Below are 20,201 nucleotides of genomic sequence, written 5' to 3' on the forward strand. Positions count from 1 at the left end.
TTATGCTTTACCCTTGAGCATCTAGGCCACGTATTAATGCTAGTGTGTGCATTTGTATGCATCAAGCTCAAGAAATCTTGTCACCTAGATATTTAGCTAAAACCTTCCTAATTGTGACTAAGTGTCAATCATGTGTAAAATTAAGTAAGGTTTGTGCTAAGCTCTCTAGTGTGGTGATGGCTTGACTTGTTACATGCCATGAGTGTTATAGGATAGATTTTTTTTCAAAAACTCAACTAGCATGATAGGTTGTGTGTCAAATTTGAAAAATCTTTGGATCTTGGTCCTTGTGACCGTATCAAGCTACATGTGACTATTGTTCTCATTGATTGGCTGATGGCTAGTCACAAGTAGTGAGATTTTCTCAAGTCCATAGATTCCTATCTATATCACTTCTCTTATCCAAGGAATAGTTACATTGGAAAATCATCTCTTCCTTGGAAGTGACAAGGACCTCTTGTTTCGGAAAAATGTGTTCATCAAAATACTCCTTACTTAGTCATCCACCTATCCAATTCATGGTTAGCACATAAGGTCAGAAAATATGAATTTTTGGAAGTGCTTAACCATTTGATCAAGGAGTTATCATTCTAAAATTTCTTTGTGATCAATGTCCCGGATTCTCTGGATATTTTCCCGGATACTCTGGGCTACACCCGGATACTCCGGATATTCACCCGGATAGTCTGGAAGGCAACTTTTTCTGGCACTTCAGGTGCGACCGGTCTGACCGGTCCAACCTGGTAACTTCCTTTTTACCCCCTCAGCGGGGTAAAACAGTCATTTTCACTTCTTTTCACCGGTTAGACACCTCCTCTCTCCCATGCGTCGCCCCTCCTCCACTCTTCTCTCCATCTTCACTCCATTGGAGATTTGGAGTTCTAGCCCTTGTTTTGGTTGCTTCATCACATGCATTGGGGCTAGAAGGGGGAAATCAATCAGTGGTGAAGCTGGTTTTGAAGTTCCTCACGAGTTCATCTCTCTTCCAAGGTATCACATGTTTCCCTCGCCCGATCTCTTAGCTTAGCGCATATCTTTTCAAACCCTTTGGTCCAGTAGGTTCTGCTAGGCCTAGGAACTATTCCCTAAGAGATCGAGAAGTTTTGTGGCTCACATTGCTCGGAATCAAATCCTAGGGTTCGGGCGTCGCCCGACCGGTCTGACCGGTCCGCCCGAGCGGTCAGACCGGTCGGTCTGGCCAGAACCCAAAACAATCAGCTTAAGCCACACTTTGCTTTGTAAAGTGCTAGATAATCTTAATATTGTTTATCAAAGTTCTCTAGCATTTTTCCTGAACAAAGATCATCAAAACCGAGTCTTTCTCCAGTTTCTGTCAGGGACCGGTCTGACCGGTCCATAAGACCGGTCTGACCGGTCTGTGACTGACAGAACCCAGTTTCCAGTTTCCTAGTGCAGTTCAAATACTTCCTATCTAGATCTTGTGGGTTGCTTCTCATGATCTAATTTCAGCTCAATATTTCTCTATCTCAGATTAGAAATCATGTATAAGAGAAACCGTGAGAAGAGGAGCAAACTCAATGAGGATCGAGTTGCACGAGCAGCTGGAGTGGGTTCAAGCAATGGTGGTACCAAGGCAGCTACAGTTGTGTCCGCTTCACAGCCTCTTGCAGTGTCAGTTGAGGCATAGAAGGGCCAAGACAGGGGCACATCAGATGGACATTGTTGAATCATCCGGCAATGACACAGAGGAGGATGCACCCTACTTGAGAGATCCTCGTGATGATGAGAACACTGAGATAGATGCAGATGCAGGTGCAGATGATGCTAATGATGATGTTGACAGCGATGATGGGTCAGAAGAGAGTGCAACAGGCAGCTCAGACTTGGAGGGTCCCGTGGTGACCCCAACTATTCAGATTCCTGTCAGGCAGGCCGGTGTAGAGATTGTCAGCTACTACAACACTGGGATGACAGCGGCTGCTCGTTTGCTGAGGCGTCATAGTCCTTTGGATGTCCCAAAGGACACCATGGACTACAGGTTTCACACTCGGTTTCAGCAGGACTTCTATCAGACTGTCATTCCTGCCAAGGCAGGGATTGCTTCAAAGGCCCAGTGGGTTGATTGGACACATATGGCAAATTTGGGTCATGAAATCTGTAATGAAGTGGCTCAGATGTGTGAGGACAGGCACATCAATGACATTATGGGGTTCCAGCATGATTGGAACAATGAGGTGATAGCCCAGTTCTACGCGACCGTATATTTTTGGGCATGATCCAGAGAACGGCAATGAGAGGACTATCTACTGGATGACAGAGGGACATCACTACCAGTGTTCCTACACTTCTTTCTGTCGTTACTTGAGACTTGATGATCAGGACGTGAATCATCCTAAGCTTCACTATGATTTACCTCTGTCAGCTGATCAGGTGAGATTCATGTATCCGAGGGATAGGGTTGGCAATGCAGGAAAGGTCACGGGGTTGTACACTTACTACTCCATCCTGAACAGGCTATTCAGGAAGACACTTACACCCCGGGATGGGAATCCCAGTGACATCTCAGCGCATGCCAAGAATCTTATGAGCATGATGCAGCCAGACCCTCGAGGCGGTGACTTCAGTGTTGGTGACTTCATTTGGGAAGAAATCAAGCATATTTCTGAGACTCCCTTGAAGACATGTGGCTATGCACTGTATATCATGAGGGTGATACTGAAGGTCACCAGGAGAAATTTTGGGATGGATGTGAAGCATAAGCCGCTTAGGATCAAGCATCCTAAGCATGTGAGAGTTCCTTCTAAGGGCAGATATGATGAGGTTCAGGAGGAGAATCAGGAGGATCAGGGTCCACTACCTGATCAGGATGCAGATGCACAGCAGCGCGCTCAGGACGTGCCTCAGCAGGAGGAGCCAGCTAGAGGCTTTGTGCCTCATGAGGGTAGAGATGCTTCTCCTCGCAGGTCTTCCTCTTCCTTCAGGCGGATGTTCAGGACATTTGCAGGCATGATCAAGAACCAGAGAGACATTCTGGTTAATCAGGAGAGGGAGAGGAAGAACAACAAGAAGTTGAGGGATAATCAGAAGAGGATGTACACTGCCATGCAGCTCCAGCCACCTCTCTCGCCCATCTCACCAGAGCCAGAGGCAGCAGAGATCCCCTCACTTGACCAGATGATTGAGAGCTTCCAGGGGATGGACTTTGCGCAGTATGACCACCTGGGCAAGCAGATGTTCTTTGATCAGGAGAGTCAGCCAGGAGGATCGTCTTCAGCTCAGCAGTTCGGACACGGATCTCCACTTTTTGCACCTCAGTTACGTCCAGGTCCACAGCTTTTCACCACAGGCCCACAGATATTCGCAGGACAGTTTGTGGGATCTTAGTTCGCTGGACCATACTCGGGGCCCCCGCCGTTCACTTCCAGTTTCATGGAGCCGTTTCCACCGTTTAGTGTAGGACCTCAGTTTGGGACTCACGTTAGTTCGTCGACAGTTCCAGGATCGTCGGCGACGTTTCCTATAGCTTCTGCACCCCCTTCACTTCACTTTGGTCTTGGAGGGACTTTTTCTTCACCAGATACGAGATATGCAGGGACTACAGCTTCACTTTCTCCAGCTCCTGACTCAGTTGAGGCGACCATGGCCAGCTGGAGTGATTCGATATTTACTTATCCTGGTAGTTCTGGTGGTTTCTCTTTAGGTGGACAGTGATTTCAGATTGGCAGCACACTCTTCTCCTCTTGTACTATTTTTGTTGATGGATGACAAAGGGGGAGAAGTTTGGCGGATTAAAGCTTATCTTTGTGTCTGTGTGTGTGCCATCTTGAGAGTAGGTGTTGAGAGTACATGGGATATGTATCTTGAGATCATCTTGTCTCATCTAGCTCTTTATGATATATCATGTATGGATGATGCATGTATGGACATCATGATTTGGATATGTTTGGATATTCTTGATGGATGATGGATGTATGGACATCATGATTTGGATATTCTTGTCTCATTTTGTAAAATCATATCCATCTCTTTTGTATTAAGGATTTGTGCGAACTTGAGAACAGCTGTATTGAATGCTATTGGGTGTATTTATCATGTTTTAAATACATAAGGAATGTTTATGATAGTGTGAAATTTTTGAGTGATGTGATGTCTTTTATTTCAGCCTTGGGCTGTTCTGGCAGTCTGTGACCGGTCTGACCGGTCCCAGGGACCGGTCTGACCGGTTTGTGGCAGCGGCACTGCTCTTGTGTTTGCTTGTGTGCGTTACATGACATATTGCATCACAGATTTATTTATGTTGTTCACACACACCTGTTGCACCCCACGGGTGCTGAGATTTAGGGGGAGTCTCATTTGTGCTCAATATGTGTTTTTTTGGCATATGAGGCCAATTTGAGATGAATTCCATTCATATGCACATATTGAGGGGGAGCTCTAACTAAATCTGAGAATTCAAAAGCTTTATTGAATATCTTTTTGTAAGCTTTAATCGGGTTGTCATCAATCTCCAAAAAAGGGGAGATTGAAAGAGCATCTAGGCCCTAGTGGGTTTTGGAGCATTGATTGACAACACGATTAAAGGACTAACTTGTTTGCATGAGATTATGAACATGTATTTAATTATGAAATGTGTATTAAAAGAGATGACTCATGTGTTGCAAGCAAGCGTGTTTATCCCATTGGTATAATGTGTATCTGACAAGCAAAACAAGAAAAGGAAAATAGAGCAAAGTATTCATGATTGATATAAAGGCTCTAATATTTGCGAAGGCTTGTTTCGATCTATGATGGAATTCAAAGTGACAAGTAAAGATTTTGTGAATGAGATGTGACATGCTTATGCATAATCTCAAATATGGAAGATCTTGTCACATGTGATAAATGGTTATTAAATAAAGAAGCAAGCAAGACTAAAGAGAATGAGACATGAGTTGATACATATATGATGTCTCAAATTGGAAGGCTTGCATATAAGATTGAATTGAGAATTTGAAGATTTCATGCATGACACAAAACAATATAAGTTCAAGATGGACGGCTAGGATAAAGGTAGAGGACCGAGAGGCGTGTTTCAAGAGGCTACGCAAGCGACGGCTTGGGGGGAGCAAAGAAACCGATACGGGTCAAAGGCCGGAGATCCTAGAGTCATGGAGAGCTCTATGTTGAAGAGTGTCATTATTCAAGAAAAGAAAGTGACTTGTGAATCAAGATGGATTTCATTCCTATGCAATTCAAAGATTCAAAGTCACTAGCTCAAAGCGGGTATGCTCAAAAGAAAGAAGATGTTGATGCCCTCACGGTATTGATCGAAGAAAAATCGGCATGATCATATTATGAAGAAGCTCAAGTAATCGTGGAAATTGTATATTTCATTTGTGCACTTGAGTATAGGTATGTCGTACTATCAAGAGGGATGCAACGTCAGTAGGTTTAGACAATACCAAAAGTGCTCAAACTAGTCCCTAGAGAGTTTAACCTAAGGAGTGAGAGCTAACTGCAGAAAACAGAGAGGGACCGGTCTGACCGGTCCAAGGGACCAGTCTGACCGGTCTGAGCAGGGTGAGCCTCCAACGGCTAGTTTTCAAAACATACCGGTTTGACCGGTCTAGGGGACCGGTCTAACACTGACAGGGCAACGGCTAGTTTTGTGAGAAGGGGTATTTATACCCCATGACTTCACCCATTCGTGGGTGCTGATGCTAGAACATTTCAGAACATCTTGAGAGCCTTGTGAGCACTTGGAGAGTCCTCCCCAACCTCTCTTTGTGAGAGTTGCTTGATTCAAGGTGAATCTTTGAGTTGGGTTGGGTGAATCCATTCCTTGAGAGTCATTTGAGCAACAGAGAAACATCCCGAGCTTTGAGCACTTGAGGTTGCGTCGGCCAACTTGATTGAAGCATTTGTTACTCTTGGAGCATCGGCTCCTAGACGGCTAGGCGTCGCCGGCTAGCTCCCAAGGTTGTGGTGAGCAGCGGCAAGTTTGTTGCGGCTTCGATCGTGTGCCAAGAGGGCGCATGCTCATATAGTGGAGAAGAGGAGATAACTTGACCTTGAGGTCACTACGAGCTTCCTCAACGGAGAGTAGGATTCACACGTGGGTGCACGGGGTGAATCCGAACTTCGGTCAAACAAATCACCGTGTATTCATTGCATCATCTCTATTTCGGTTTGATTTACTTACCTTGCATTTATAGTTTTGAGTTTGAATTGTGCTTCCGCTCGATCTACTTGGGTGTGCTCTACTTGTGAGTAGGGACTTGTTTACATTGTTAGAAATACTCTGCAAGACACATATCCCAAGTTTCTTATAGGTTCAAGCTCGAGAGGGGACTTGTTCCAGACTGACTGGGTTGTCTGCCTGCATAGACCGGTCTGACCGGTCTGGTAGACCGGTCTGACCGGTCCAGGCAGTCCCAGCAGGGATTAAGTACCAAATTTTGAAGAAAAGCCTATTCACCCCCCCCCTCTAGGCTACGACATCGCGTGATCAAGATCCTTTCATGGATCCCGGCAACCTCCTCAGACAAACCCTCGTAAGGGACATACTGAAAGTCCCCCCAAGTTTGGAGAGGTCGATGGCGCCGGCCTGAAGCAGGTTACCCACAAGTCCCTCGAAGGAGACGGACGCCGCGTTATCATTCGCAACACCCATCACTTCTCCGAGCCCTTCGAACTCCGATAGCAACTAGTCCAAAAGCCGAAAGAAAACTTGAGGACCTTCGGCCGGCTCAGGCAAGGGCAGAGGCTCCGCTCCAAGGGCAGCAAGAGCCTTCCTGTACTCTTGGTACACCACGTCGGCCCGAGCGGCAACCTCCGAGAACACCCCCTCAAGCTCCGCCACCTTAGTTTGAACTGCCTCCAACTCCTTAACCTTACTCTTGAGAGCATTATTTTCATTTGCGTCGTCCTCCACAGTTTTCCGAAGGTTTTCAAGAACCTTCTCGTTGTCCCTCGCTGTCGCCTCCAGCCTGGCGCACTTCCCCTTCAATTGCGAGTTCTCATCCCTCAGAGCGAGAACCTCCACCTCAGCCCGCCATAGTCTCTCTGGCAGGCTCAGCTTCTCGGTGGCGCTCTTAACCCAAAGGTCCGCATTAGCTTTAGTCTTTTGCATCAATATATGACTGGACTGGGTAAGCTTCTTGCTCAAGTCAGCTACTACGAAGGCAGCAGTGTCAGTAGATGTCTCGGTCACTGCTGCATTAAATTCTGCACCAAGCCTGAAATCACCTTCGGGCACACCAAAAAATGAGCAAAACCTAAACAGAATCAGGCTTCGCCTCACCTTTTTCAGGGGGGAGAATCCCGGTCGTGCCAGGCCCGTGCATCACGGCCAAAAGCTGCTGCATCGACGCAGACACAGCTGCAAAGACAATAAAAAGGGGGCCCTCATGTCACAAACAAACCAAGAGCCCACGAAAAATAAAGTAACAAAGCTTACCGGGTTCGCCGAAGTTCAACCCCTCCAGCATCTCCAGCTCTTTGTCCGGAGGTGGATCCGAGGACCCAGCCGGAATATCCCCGCCCCTGAGAGAGAGCAGCGTCTCACCAACCAAAACCTCCCCCTCCTCGACACCCGCCGCAGGGGTAGGTATGGCGATCGCCGACACCGGCGCCGTATCCTTCGGAGCGCCGGCCGCAGGCCCGGTGGGTCTCGGCTCAGGCGGCTTCGGAAGGTCCGAAGGCTTGGCGCTAGTCTTAACAAGACTCTGAATCCTCCGGCATTTCGTTATACCTTCGGAGGAATAATAAAGGTTAATCAGTGCCTTCGCCACCTCAACCCGATGGCCGGAACCAAAAAGCATGGTCCCGTACTCATCGCTAAGATCATAACGGGATCTAAAAAGCCTCCCTTCGGGAATTACGATCTCCCCCCACCACCGTCCCCATGAGCTCTTCCATAAATGAGGACGTACCACTATCTCCCGAAGAAACCTTCTCGTCCCGCGCCTTGCTCTTAGCGCTTTCGGCCCTCGCAACCCAAGCCTTCGAGCTCGAAGGTTTCCTCCCCCTCCCGCGACAATGACCACCCTCTCCACCAACTTCGCCCGAAGTCCCCACCTCCTCTTTCTTAGCCTTGCCCTTGGACTTCTTCGACGCCACCTCAGAGCCAACATTGCCCGGAGGCGTCATCCTCGGAACCGCACCCGCAGGCACCGGCCGAAGGCCGTACTCCACGCCCATCTCTGCCAAGCATCTGTTCAAACGAATGTTCCTCTTGCAAACCTCGACCAAGGAAAGATATTCCTTCCTATTCCAAGGCCCCAAGATGTCCGAGGCCTCCCACTCCAACTCGGCAACAATCACCTCATCGCTAGAACCTTCGGGCCTCCGAAGCCCAAAAACTGGAGATGTCAATTCATACTCCATCCCAGCAAAACGCTTTCGCTCGAACCCTCGAGGAGCCCAACCAGCGAACAAAGGCCAAATTCCCGCGGCCAAAAACTCTTCCACCACATCTCTACCGACGCAAACCTGACAAGCTGTCATGAAGACCTCCACACACGACTTAAAATCCGGCGCACACTTGTTGTATGCAGGTTGAAAAGTATGATCAAACACCTCGATATCCGAATCCAACAAAAACCTCTCCTCACCACTCGAGCCCTCAGGATCCGGAAAACCGATCTTTGCATAAAACCAGTACTCCAGTCAATTCCCCTCCCATTTATTTTTCTGGGCTGCGGCAAGCACAACCTTCGTCAAGATGTCTTCTTGTTGGACTTGCGAGGGACAAAGGTGCAACACCCATTCTGCACCTCACCCTCTACATCATCATCATCCACAAAAACCTTCTGAGGCTGACAGTGCAACTGAAAGAGCCTGCAAAAGGCATCAACGGATACCCCACCTCAGAACGTCCTCGCAACCCACAAAAATTTGGACAATGCCGCTATCCCGTTCGCGTTAAAATGGTGAAGCTACACATTGAATGGTTCCAGCAGCTTCAGAACTACTGGATCCATCAGAATGTGCAATCCAGCGGTAAAAAAATCCTTAAACACCACCACCTCTCCAGATCGAGGCACAGGGAAAACCTCTGGGCCAGGAGGGCGACACACACCTTCGGGAAAATATCCTTTTGAAACATAGCAATCGATCGTACTTTGAGAGATGACAGATGGCTCGAAGAGCAAAGTCTTACGCTTCTCAGGAGCCATCAGATTAGAAACACTCGTTGAAACCCCCGAAAGACTGTCGCTGGCCTGTTCTTGTTGGGCTGGCGGACGCGAAGCCTCGGACCCTTCGGGATGTTCAACGGGATCAGTGTCTGCGTGGATAACCGCCCTCTTAATAAATGCCATATCTACATAAAAGTGAAGAAAGGCAGATTAGAAAAAAGGGTTCAAACGAACCTTCGATCAACTTCGCTGTTTGCCTAGTGTGAGCCATGAACCGCTAATCTACTTACACCGAGAAAAACGAGCAGCTTGATCATGCACGAAGCGGAACCTTCGAAAGAAGCGCTTAATAGAAAAAAGTGTCGAAGGTAAGCAAAGCTCAAGAGGGCACAGGTTTTACCCCCCCCCCCCTCCCCGCTTATGTAGGCGGGGGAAACCAACAGTACCAACGGTAAAATCGAGGAATCGGTCACCCAAGCGACGCAATCGGAGCCTGACACGTACACAACCAAAACCGACTGTTGTAGCCGACGGTTTGGGAGACGTTTTTTCTAGGGAGCTTCCCGAAGGACATGAGCAAACTTCTTCGTTAACGTGGGTTCGGACCGTCGGCTTCGGACCTCGCTCTCGAGGGGCTACTGTTGGGGATTGGACCTTCGGATAGACTCCCGGAGGTCGATCCCACCCTCAGAAATGCTCCCCAACTCGTTTACAGGGCTCCAACAAAGGAAGGCAAGCACACCTGAAGGGTGACGGTCGCTCACGAGATCGCCCCAAGCCAGGGAACTCACCTTCGGGGGCCGAAGGATGCAGTTGCTCGCCCGGAAGCACAAGCCAGGAGAGCAAGACCTTCGGAAGAACCAGGGAGGTCACCTTCGGATACGATGGTCACGGTTGATCACTCAGAAGTGGCCGGGGGCCTGCGAAGGACCTCGGCGCCCGAAGGTTGTCAAGCATCAGGACGAGACCAGACGAAGGACACGGAGACCTTCGTCGGGAGTAGGTGTGCGTGTAAAACGTGAATACGTGAGAAGGTCGGATTTGTACACTCTCACCTTGTAATTTTACCCCAAAACCGGCTATAAGTGAGCTGTAAATGAGCTGGAAGGGGGCAATTTAGGAAAACCTGGCCGAGAGCTAGGGATATAAATAGTCCTATCTCTTCACAGTGTAAAGGGTTGAATTTTATGTTATTACTGGGGAATTAATTGCTTATTTTCTTTGCCATTTTTATACGGTTCATGCTTTCTATTTAGACATCTAAGAAGTAAAGATCCCAACATACATGAGATTACACTTGGTCCAACTCAACCGCGCGAGTGAGGCCGCACAGCCAAACTCCCAGCTCACAGGCAGTCGAGCGAGAGAATCGGCCGGCACCCGGCAGGTCACCGTACGTGTGTTTGCACTGTCATCAATTTGTCATGCACGTACTCCTCGCTGCTCCTTGCGTGCCATCTCAACGAGGAAACTTTGCATAGACTCGGCAAAAATCGTCAAAGCTTGCTGAGTGGGCCGGGAAATGAAAGGGCCCGAGCGAGGTGGATAGTAAAGAGAGTGAGCAGACTGAAGAGGGCAGCAGGGAGGCCCGAACGGACCAAGATGATGCCTCGTAGACTAGTTCAAGACACACTGGGAATGTTCAATTGTTACACCACATACTTGTAGATTGACAGGTGTTGTGGGACATCATCGTAATATCACATCAACTTTCGTGGCTAAGAAGATGTATGGGGTGATTCTTGACAAAATGGATTATGAGCCTGCATTGATAATTAGGGACATTGAACAGAATTTCCAGTATGTGATCAGCTATGCAAAGGCTTGGCGGGCTAAACAAAAAGTATTTGAGATGAGGTTTGGCACTTATGAAGCATCATATGACAACCTACCTCGTATGCTTGAAGCAATTGTGCACAGAAATCCTGGAAGTGCTTTTGATACATACAGTGTACCGAGCTTGTCAGGGGGGCCACGCATTCTGCTGCGAGCTTTCTTCTGCATTGGAGCATGTGTGAGGGCATTCATTTACTGCCTTCCTGTTCTGTGTATTGACGGCACTTTCCTGACAGGGAAATATAAGGGAACAATATTGACGGCAATCGGAATTGATTGCAACAAGCAGATAGTTCCCATCGCCTTTGCCTTTGTTGAGAATGAGAACACAGAAAGCTGGTACTGGTTTCTTGAACGTCTGAAGATTCACGTTATTGCTGGAAGGCCTAATGTTTGCCTTATCAGTGATAGGCATGCAGGTCTACTTGCAACTATAAGGCAGCTCCAAGAAGGTAGTCAATTTTCACCTCCTATATGGTCAGATGTTGTCAATAGGTGGTGTGTGAGGCATATGGCTGCTAACTTTTATGAGCGGTTCAAGAATAAAGATCTGATGAATTTGTTCAAGCGATTGTGCACTCAGAATCAGCAGAGGAAGTTTGATGCTTTGTGGGGTATAATTGATGACATGAGCGTTGAATTGCTTAAGAGCCAGGCCTCATCATCCAGCAGGAGACATTCTACAGATTCATTAGTTGGACATGCTAAGCCATTATCACAGTGGATTGATGGTACGCCTAAAGAGAAGTGGTCACTTCTGTATGACACAGATGGGAGACGTTATGGGATCAAGACGACCAACCATGCTGAATGTTACAATATGGTAATGCGTCGTGTTTGTGGATTTCCTCTTGTTGGCATTGTTGAATTCATCATGTATGGATGTATAAGGTATTTTCGGGAGCGATACGCATCAGCCGCTCCCTTACTTAATGATCTAGGAGTGCATTTTTGCAGAAGGGTCAATGAGTACATGGAGAAAAAAAATTGAAAAGGCTCGATTTCACTCAGTCATATCGATGGGCACAAAGGAGCAAAGATTTGAGGTATCATGCAGGGACAGGACCGGACAGGGTGTCCGCAGACAAAGGGTAATTCAAGAAGTTTTGATAACCATTGACGGGAGGGTGTTCTGCCGATGTCAGAAGCCAAAGGTGCATCACTTACCATGCTCCCATGTCATCGCGGCTTGTTCTGTATCTGGGTTAGATGCTGCGTCCTATGTTTCTCAATATTTCACAAAATAAGCCGCAGCACAGACTTGGTGTCATGAGATATACGGCATCGGCATTCTAGGCCCATTCACTCAAAAAAATCCCCATCCAATGCTCATCCCTGATGCAGCTACAAAGCGGGGCATAGGCCGACGGCAGACACGTCGGATCCGGAACGGAATGGACGAGTCCGAGGCTGAAAAGAAGAAAAAACGTTGCAACTTGTGTGGAGCGGACGGTCACACTTACAAGAAGTGCCCACAGCTTTCAGTACCCACTGCTGCTGCCGAGGCTGGACCTTCCGAGAATCCGACAGATGGATCGGCTCCACCTACAAGAATTCGCCGCATCTAGTTGTGCACGTAACAGCTTGCAATGTATTTGTGTGTACGAAACTAAATATATTATGTATTTGTCTCGAATTTGGTTGTAACGAATGAAACCTTCAATGTAATATGTTATGTGGTATTTTGTTTAACGTTCTATTTATATTTCGTTCATTGTATCTTATGTGGTATTGTATCATAAATATTATCATTACAATCAAACATAGCAAACATATAAGTATTGCAATTAAAGGTACAGGCGTCCCGTCACAATTTACATCACAATCTAAAACTGATGTTCATCATATGTTACAGATCATGTCATGAAATCATCTAAATCGTCATCCCAGTTGACAGATGGTGGTGCAGCATTACTTGACGAACCTCTCGACTTTTCTTTTCTCTCTTTTCTGGTTCTAGGTTCATGTACAGGGGGAGGAACATCAGGTGTTCGAGGCCATGATTTGGGGGGCATGAAGTCATCCATATCGTCATCCCAGTTAACACAACTAGGTGCTCGAGGTGATGCAGCATGACTTGACGAACCTCCGGTCATCCGTTCTTGCGGAGGCCGAGAACTATCACCCGAAGATCTTTTCCACCTCCTTCGTCTAGTTTGCGGCATAATTCCACCAAAGATACATACCAATTTACGGAAATTTGGTATCGATTTGTTAATCAACTCCGTGTCCTCGGGGTAATCCTAGCATATAATTACACAAAATTTTTACTATTTCATAAATATGGATTACAAATAACGGACGTGATTAGAACTAAATAAGAGTTACCTTAATGTGCATCTCATACACCTCTGGCCGCATCCATATCTTACAAGTAGTTTGTAAGAATCCAATAACATAAGGATGATTCACTAGTTCACATACCCTCATGTATATCTTTCGACGTTCTAGCAGGTGTTCCTTTAAATTTTGCATTGTAATACCTCGAAACAATGTTAAATCTTTAAACTCAACTAATTTGGACAACACCATCTCTATCGTACCATCCGCTAATGGATCCAACTTCTTACTGATTACAAGACGTGTCATGATCTCAAGAAATATACTAGATTTTTCTTCGATCCATGAAAATCCAACAGAATTGGAGGCAGCCATTGCCTTATGCTGCAATAACAATAAGGTACTGTCATTCTAAGTTTACTATTCTACATTTCACTATCCAAAAACTAAATCTATTCTAATTCATATTTTTTTTAGAAACAAGTCTATAATAGTTGAGAAATATTGGTTACCTGCAGTTTGGATCCAAAATCCGGTAGGGCTTCGCCGATGGAATTACCTCCCTCACCCCTCCAATCTCCCTCTCCCCTCTCTGGATCTCGTGGGCAGAAAATGAGGGCGCAGAGAGAAGGGGCGGAGTTTTATATTTGGGGTGGGAGTCTGCCGCCCCCTGCCGGGCGACATGCCCCCTGCCGCCAACTGGTGGGGCGGCAGGGGCCTGCCGCCCGGCAGGGGCGGCAGGCTCCCGCCAAGGACCTTTGTGCAAAAAAATATATTTATTTACATATAGGTCCCTACCACCCCCGTCGGGCGGTAGGCCCCCTGCCGCCCCCTGCTGGGCGGTAGAGGTGTAGATCTGTAAAATCTAAAATTAAAAATATATTTCTGTAAAAATTTTTTTTGAAAAATACAAAAATAAAAAAGACGCGTTGGTTTGCCGTTGCCGCGGCCCCAGAAACGAGCACGAGGCCACGCCACCCCCGCCCCGCGGCGCCCGACGCACGCCGCCGCGAGACACGCGCACCCCCACCCCACGACGTGTCCCACGCAGACACAGCCAGAAGCTCTCAACTTGCCAGCGACCACAACCAGGGAGGCCGCTCGCTGGTTCACGCCGTGTCGCACGGCAACTCGACAGCGACTATAATGCCCGCAAGCTCTTGGGGGGGTGGGGGGGGGCAGGGCAGGGCTCCGCTCCGGTCCCTGCCTGGCGTTCCCATCACATCAGAGCATCCCATGGAAGCTAAGCTGCTGCTACCGAGTACCAACCGCTGCCGCCGGTCAAACCGCATCGGCCAACGCAAGACTTCTGTTCACTCGGTCGGTCCTGGAACGTCACAAACGGACCTGTTCTCGCTTCGCGGCTCCAGACTCGCCATCAGTTGAAGGAAGAAAAACTCTGCTCCGAAACACGCGACTGTTTTGTGCCCATGCGCCATCTTTTCCTGGTCCAAGCCAAGCCGCGCACTCGACAACGGCTCCATCAGGACAGGAGGGCATCAGGCCCCAGGCAGGAGACATCTCCGTCTGCCTGTCTATTTCTGCCTTTCTGGTCTACGCTGCAGCTGCAAGCAGACCTAATAACAGAGAACCATCCTTAATCCTTCGCAAACCAAGTGACTGCGCCGGCAATTAAGCGTGCGAGCATTTGCATCCAGACCGACCAGAGGGAGACACAATTTGGACGGCATATCAGCAGGTCCCAGAAGTCCAATATAAAAAAAAGCAGGTCCAAGAAGTCACAACTGTTGCTATAAGGCAGCTTTCTACAAATAGTATCACTATATATGCAATGTAAGTTTTATCTCTACAAGTTTGGCGAACGAGCCACTTAAGAGTTATGATGACCCAACATGTTAGGGCCGCAGCAGCAGCACACATGTACATCCCTGGCGACTCAGTTCCCGCCTTCCACATTAGTAAAGCCTTACCGTTGCTATGCACGTATACAGTACTGGACCAGAACTAGAAACACTCCGACTGAAGCATCCAGCCATTCAGGTTCCAAGCAGCAACCCGTGGTGGCGAGGGTAGGGGTTCATCTTTTTCGGCAGGGGATGGTGGTGATGGTAATGGGCATCCAAAATTAGTGAGGAGCACGACGGGTGGGTTTGATCAGCGACGGATGCCCAGCCGATTCCGGATGTTGGTGTTGCTGTTCCTCGCCTTGCCGCTGAGCGCCGGGTTTTGGCTCCCTTGCTTCGGCAGGTCCTGCGGATCCACCATCAGTACTGTCCTCTGCTTCTTCGCTGCGATTGATTGCGTCAAAGTGGGGGGTCACGACTCATCTTTTGCAAGGTTGGGATCATAACGGATCACAATGGTCGATCAAGAAACAAAGTGTTCTGCACACTAGTTGTTGGAAAAAAAACTGTACATTGTTCTGGTCTAAGGCTGTCTATCACTGTAAGAAAATTTTGGTCCTGCAAAGAAATAATTAAGATCGGAGAAAAGACATACCATTGTTGAATTCTTGGTAACCCTCTTGAAGCTTGCGCTTTGTAGCTTCGAGCTTGGCTTCCTTTGCAAGCTCCAGCTTTGCTCGAACGGAATTATCATCGTGCCGAGGCGATGGCTGCTACGCCGACAGTGAAATAATATAGATCAAGAGCACTTGACACATCGAACAAGAGTGAAGTTGCACACCACACATCGTGCTTACCTTGGGCATAGTTGGTTTCAGCCTTCTTTGGGCCACCGAGACATCCTGCTCCTGCTGCTTTGGTCTCATTTCGGAGCCTTGTGTCTCCGAATGCATCATCTGAGGTCTTCCAGGACCAAATGCTGCACTTGACGGCTTCCCTTGTGCTCCTGGATTAGATTGTTGCTTTGTTTGCCAGTTGAATGGCTCATTCGGTTGCGATTGCTTCACAGAAGATGGGTCTAGCTTCCAATTCTGCTCTGGGTCATACCATTGGCCCATAGGTGACTTCTTGATTGACTCTTGGTTTGGCTTATTGCACTGCCTGTGCTCGTTGGCGTCACTTCTAATGTCTGCATAAAAGTTTACATGGCAGGAGTCAGATCAATGCGATGTGTAACCAAGAGCTGCCGCAGCATGCAACCAAGGAAGTGTGATTACTCACTTCCATCATCATCCATTTCATCGAAGAACTTCGAAACCAAAGCAGGTTTCCAGCACCAAGAAAGGGTCCAAGTTTGTCAGAACAGCTGTAAACATGCTAAATGAAGTTGAAATAAAAACTGAGGTTTCAATGTCTGATACCTCAGATAGCTGGATCGAAGTGCACGGTGTCGCAAACAGGGCAGCCTCGTCCATTGGAGGGGAAGGCAGACCCCCTTCTTCCTGATCCAGGCAAGAAGCATCCACTGATTGCGGAGTGTGGTCTGTAAATTGTTTCAGCAAAGACCATATTGACCAAGAGCAGAACAGGAACTGGGCAGTGAAAAGAACATTGATCTTGCATTCTTTACCTACAATGGGACCTCCATCGTTAACCCACTCATTAACCTTAGCCTTCCAACCCCTACAATTTCCGACGAAGCATACAATCAAACATGAGAATACTAGAAAGCTGCACAGGAACAAACTAGCACCTAAAATGATGGCTAGGCCATATGAAGAAATAGGCACAGTTAGCATGGAAAAGCACAAGCAGCTTACTCAATGAGCGATCGGACGAGTTGCCGAATCTGCTTTGAGGCATGCTTTCTCAGTGGTTTCACCGCTTTTCCAATCTCAGTAGCCTATATGATCAATCGAGAGATATGAACAAAGAAACAACGGATAGTTCATGAAGCACATGCTGCGGCAGTTTCATCACGGCTCACCATGATGGCCTCCACCGTGAATTCAAGCTGGCGCAGCTTCTGAAGCAGCTCGAGCAACTCGGTCTCCGACTGCAAGAGAGAAGAACACACAACAAAGTCGATCAGAAAAAGTTAATGCCAACATCAGGAAGTCAGGAGAAGAACCGGCGGTGCCGCGGTGGCCGGTGGGGACGCAAGGAGCAAGGGAGGACCTTTTCTTGGGCATTGGAGAGAGCAGCCTTGACGCGGAACGCCTCGGCGACGACGGCGTCATCGCTGTGGTTCCGCGGCGCGGCGCCGCCGTCGTCGGTGACGACCTCAGCGCGGTCGGAGCTGCAGAGGCTGGGCGCCGGCTGGCCCGTGGTAGGGAGCCACGGCGCCTCCGGCGGCGGAAGGGCGATAAGCGCGGTGTAGAGACGCTCGGCGATGGCGTCGCGGCGCGCGCGGAGGGCGTCGGGGTGGTCGGCGGCGGCGAGCCGGATGGCGGCGTCGATGGAGTCGAAGATGCTCGCCCGCGCGCCGCTGAAGAAGCCCCGCCAGTAGTCCAGCGACGGCGGTGGCGGCGGCGGCGCCATCCGAGCCAAGATCGGCCGCCGCCGATCAAACCAAAGCTGTCGCCTTTCTTCAAGATTGCAGTCAATCAATGTTGGTTTCTTTTTTTTAGTCTTGGAATTTAATGCTAGGCGTTTTTCCTGATCTCGCGGTTCCAGGTCCAATCCAATGGATGGAACAGCGAGACGTTAGTGCTGCAACCGGCGATCGATCCGTCGACGGAGGAGGAGAGAGGGGAGGAAGCTCGCGCGGCTTCTTTTCTTGGGCAGCGCGATCTGTCTCTCTTGGAAACAGCGCCGCTGTATCTGTCTTGCCTGTCTACGCCAAGCTGGGGGAAGGCCGGAGGGGATGAGCTAGAGGCGGGGTGGAGGTGGAAGAGGGCGACGATGGAGAGCGACAGCGACGGGGCGAGGTGGGGGTGGGCCGCTGGTGCGAGGCGGATCGCGACGGGGACGGTGAGTGGGAATGCGAATGGAATGGATGCCGCAATCCAATCCAATCCGGATTCCGGTGGATTTCCCTGACGATGCGATTCGATGCGAACGAGAAAAGGGAGGAAATTCCTGAGGCAACATCGATTCGTGGCGCTCGTTGGAGACTTTGAGGTGGCTGGGGAAGTCCAGCCAATTTTAGTAGCAGGCAAGCCCACGTAATACTTGGGCTGACGGGAGCTCACACAAATAGGGGTACTCGTCTGCTCTAAAATGGCCAGCCCAGTTCGACAAGGTAGGCCGGCCCATGAAGTGTAGTTGGGCTTTTCGTGACACAGAGAGAGAAGCGAATGGGTCTGTAGCCTAGTGGTTACAAGAGTCTCAGTAGCACCTGAGGTCTTGGGTTCAACTCCCCGTGGGAACGAATTTTCTAGGATTTAACGGCGTTTGTGCTTTCAGTGGTAGGCGATGTTTCCATCGACAGCGGAGCGCTTGTGGTGACTTCGTCAATCTCGAGGATTTGCCGGCTCAGTCTCTCGGAGGTGCTCATAGAGGTAGGGTTGCGTGCGTGTGTTCATATGGATGAGTGTATGTGCGTGTTTGTGAGCGCGTGTGTGTATTTATAGGGATGAGTATATGTGCGTGTTTGTGAGCGTCTGCGTCTGTACTGTATTTCTAGTATTTCTAAAGAAAGAGAGGCCCACTTGATGGGAACTAATTTTAGGTTTTGCCTAGTCTTGTCTTGTAGTACTATTTTCCTTTCTCCCTGCTTGTAGTGTGATGTGAGTGTTTCGTGGAGACGGAGATGCAACTGTCCTGCAGCACAGAGGCTCGGTTTCAGACTACGGCGTAGAGCGGAGCACGAACACTCAATTGTATGCCGGCAGTAGACTTTACCGTTACAAATGTGTGAATAATCCCGTTTGTAACAACTCTCAGACTCTCAGAGGGAACAACCCAAGAACGAACATGTCTGATTTTTTTTTTTGACACACATGTCTGATTGTTTGGAGAGGAGAGAAGCGTACGTGGAGTGAGAAAGAAACACAGTAGTAAAGGGGTGGCAAGCAATGAAGCCAAGCAAAGGCAGGCAGTGCGGCGTCAGGCGGGGGCGCTGGTATGACCTGGGGTGTGTCTCCAGAGAGATCTTGGACCAGGCATTCATCGTTCCTTGGGCCACGCGGTCGTCACTGCTACCATCCACGCATGAAGGTACAGTATATATATCCACAACAAATTAAAGATGTAGGAGTAATTCCTGCGATTTAAAGATGCTCCGCTGTACCTGATGAATGCCTGGATCAGGTCCGGATGGATGCATGATCCAGTCGATGAATGAGTTGCGGTTGCAGCTCCTCCTCAGATTTGGATATAATAACTGTAACACCCAAAATTCGGTTTTGTTTGAATTCAAAAGAAATTTATTCAAATGAGTTTGAGTTAAAAAAAAAACTTCTTTCTCTCCTTTCCCGAATCAGCCCAGCAAGCCACTCGACCCAACCCACTCTCTCCCTTTCTTTTCCTGTTTCGGCCCAACCCACTTGGCCCAGCAAGCCCACTCCACCCTCCTTCCCTTTCTCTCACCGGCAGGTGGACCCCACCTGTCATCCCCTTCCTCCCGCCTCCCTCTCTTCCCTACGCCGGCCGCCGGCCGCTCCCTTCCCCTCCTTCCGTTACTCGGTGTCTCCAAGGCTTAGTGGAGCCTCCACTCACGCCTCCCCACCTTCCCTTCTGCTTCCCCTCCCTTAACGGACGCCGCCACCCTGGCCTTCATGACCGGCCACGCTAAGCTCGCCGGCCCTTCCCCTGCTGGCCTTCCCTCTCTTCTTCCTCGGCCTATATAAGGCCACCGCGCGAGCCCTTCTTCTTCTTTGCCTCTCCTCCACTCGCCCTCGCTCTCTTTTCTCGCCGCGCAGTGCCGTCGCCGCCATTTCCGGGCTCGAGCTCGACGCCGCCGTCGATCTTCCCCTCCATCCCCTTTCCTCGACGACCTGCCGCCGCCGAAGCTTTGTGACGTGGTGAGGAAGCCCCAGCCCTCTTTTCCCCTCTCGATCTCGCTCTCCCGCCCCAGCAATTGCTCGCCGGAGCACGCCGTCCGCCCTCACCGTCGTGAGGCACCGCCGCCGCACCAACCCGCCGCCCAGATGTCTCCATCGAGCTCGCCGACATCTCCTCTTCCTCTCCGGCCCTTCCGTGCCACGAATCGAGTGCCGAAACACCATTTCGGTGAACTCCGGTGAGTCCGCCACCG

The 20,201-nt window shown here is 49.2% G+C and overlaps 1 protein-coding gene across 4 annotated transcripts; it reads right to left on the reverse strand.

Annotated features, from left to right (window-relative positions):
- Positions 1-14,917: 14,917 nt before the first annotated feature.
- LOC120652269 (probable mediator of RNA polymerase II transcription subunit 26b) lies at positions 14,918-18,026 on the reverse strand. 4 transcript variants are annotated; one of them, XM_039930036.1, is made up of 9 exons: positions 17,180-18,018; positions 16,989-17,057; positions 16,822-16,904; positions 16,632-16,684; positions 16,423-16,544; positions 16,283-16,310; positions 15,859-16,190; positions 15,657-15,774; positions 14,918-15,445 (listed from the first exon to the last, which is right to left on the reverse strand). In XM_039930036.1, the coding sequence occupies exons 1-9, from the start codon at positions 17,540-17,542 to the stop codon at positions 15,312-15,314; spliced, it is 1,302 nt and encodes a 433-aa protein (XP_039785970.1). In that variant the 5' UTR covers positions 17,543-18,018; the 3' UTR covers positions 14,918-15,311. The 4 variants fall into 4 exon arrangements, with proteins under 4 accessions (XP_039785970.1, XP_039785968.1, XP_039785971.1 ...); XM_039930037.1 differs by having other exon boundaries at positions 14,936-15,445; positions 15,657-15,771; positions 17,180-18,006; XM_039930034.1 differs by having other exon boundaries at positions 16,423-16,684; positions 17,180-18,026.
- Between the last annotated feature and the right edge of the window lie 2,175 nt (positions 18,027-20,201).

The sequence above is a fragment of the Panicum virgatum genome, chromosome 9K (genome assembly GCF_016808335.1).
Source record: "Panicum virgatum strain AP13 chromosome 9K, P.virgatum_v5, whole genome shotgun sequence".
NCBI classification, from domain to species: domain Eukaryota; kingdom Viridiplantae; phylum Streptophyta; class Magnoliopsida; order Poales; family Poaceae; genus Panicum; species Panicum virgatum.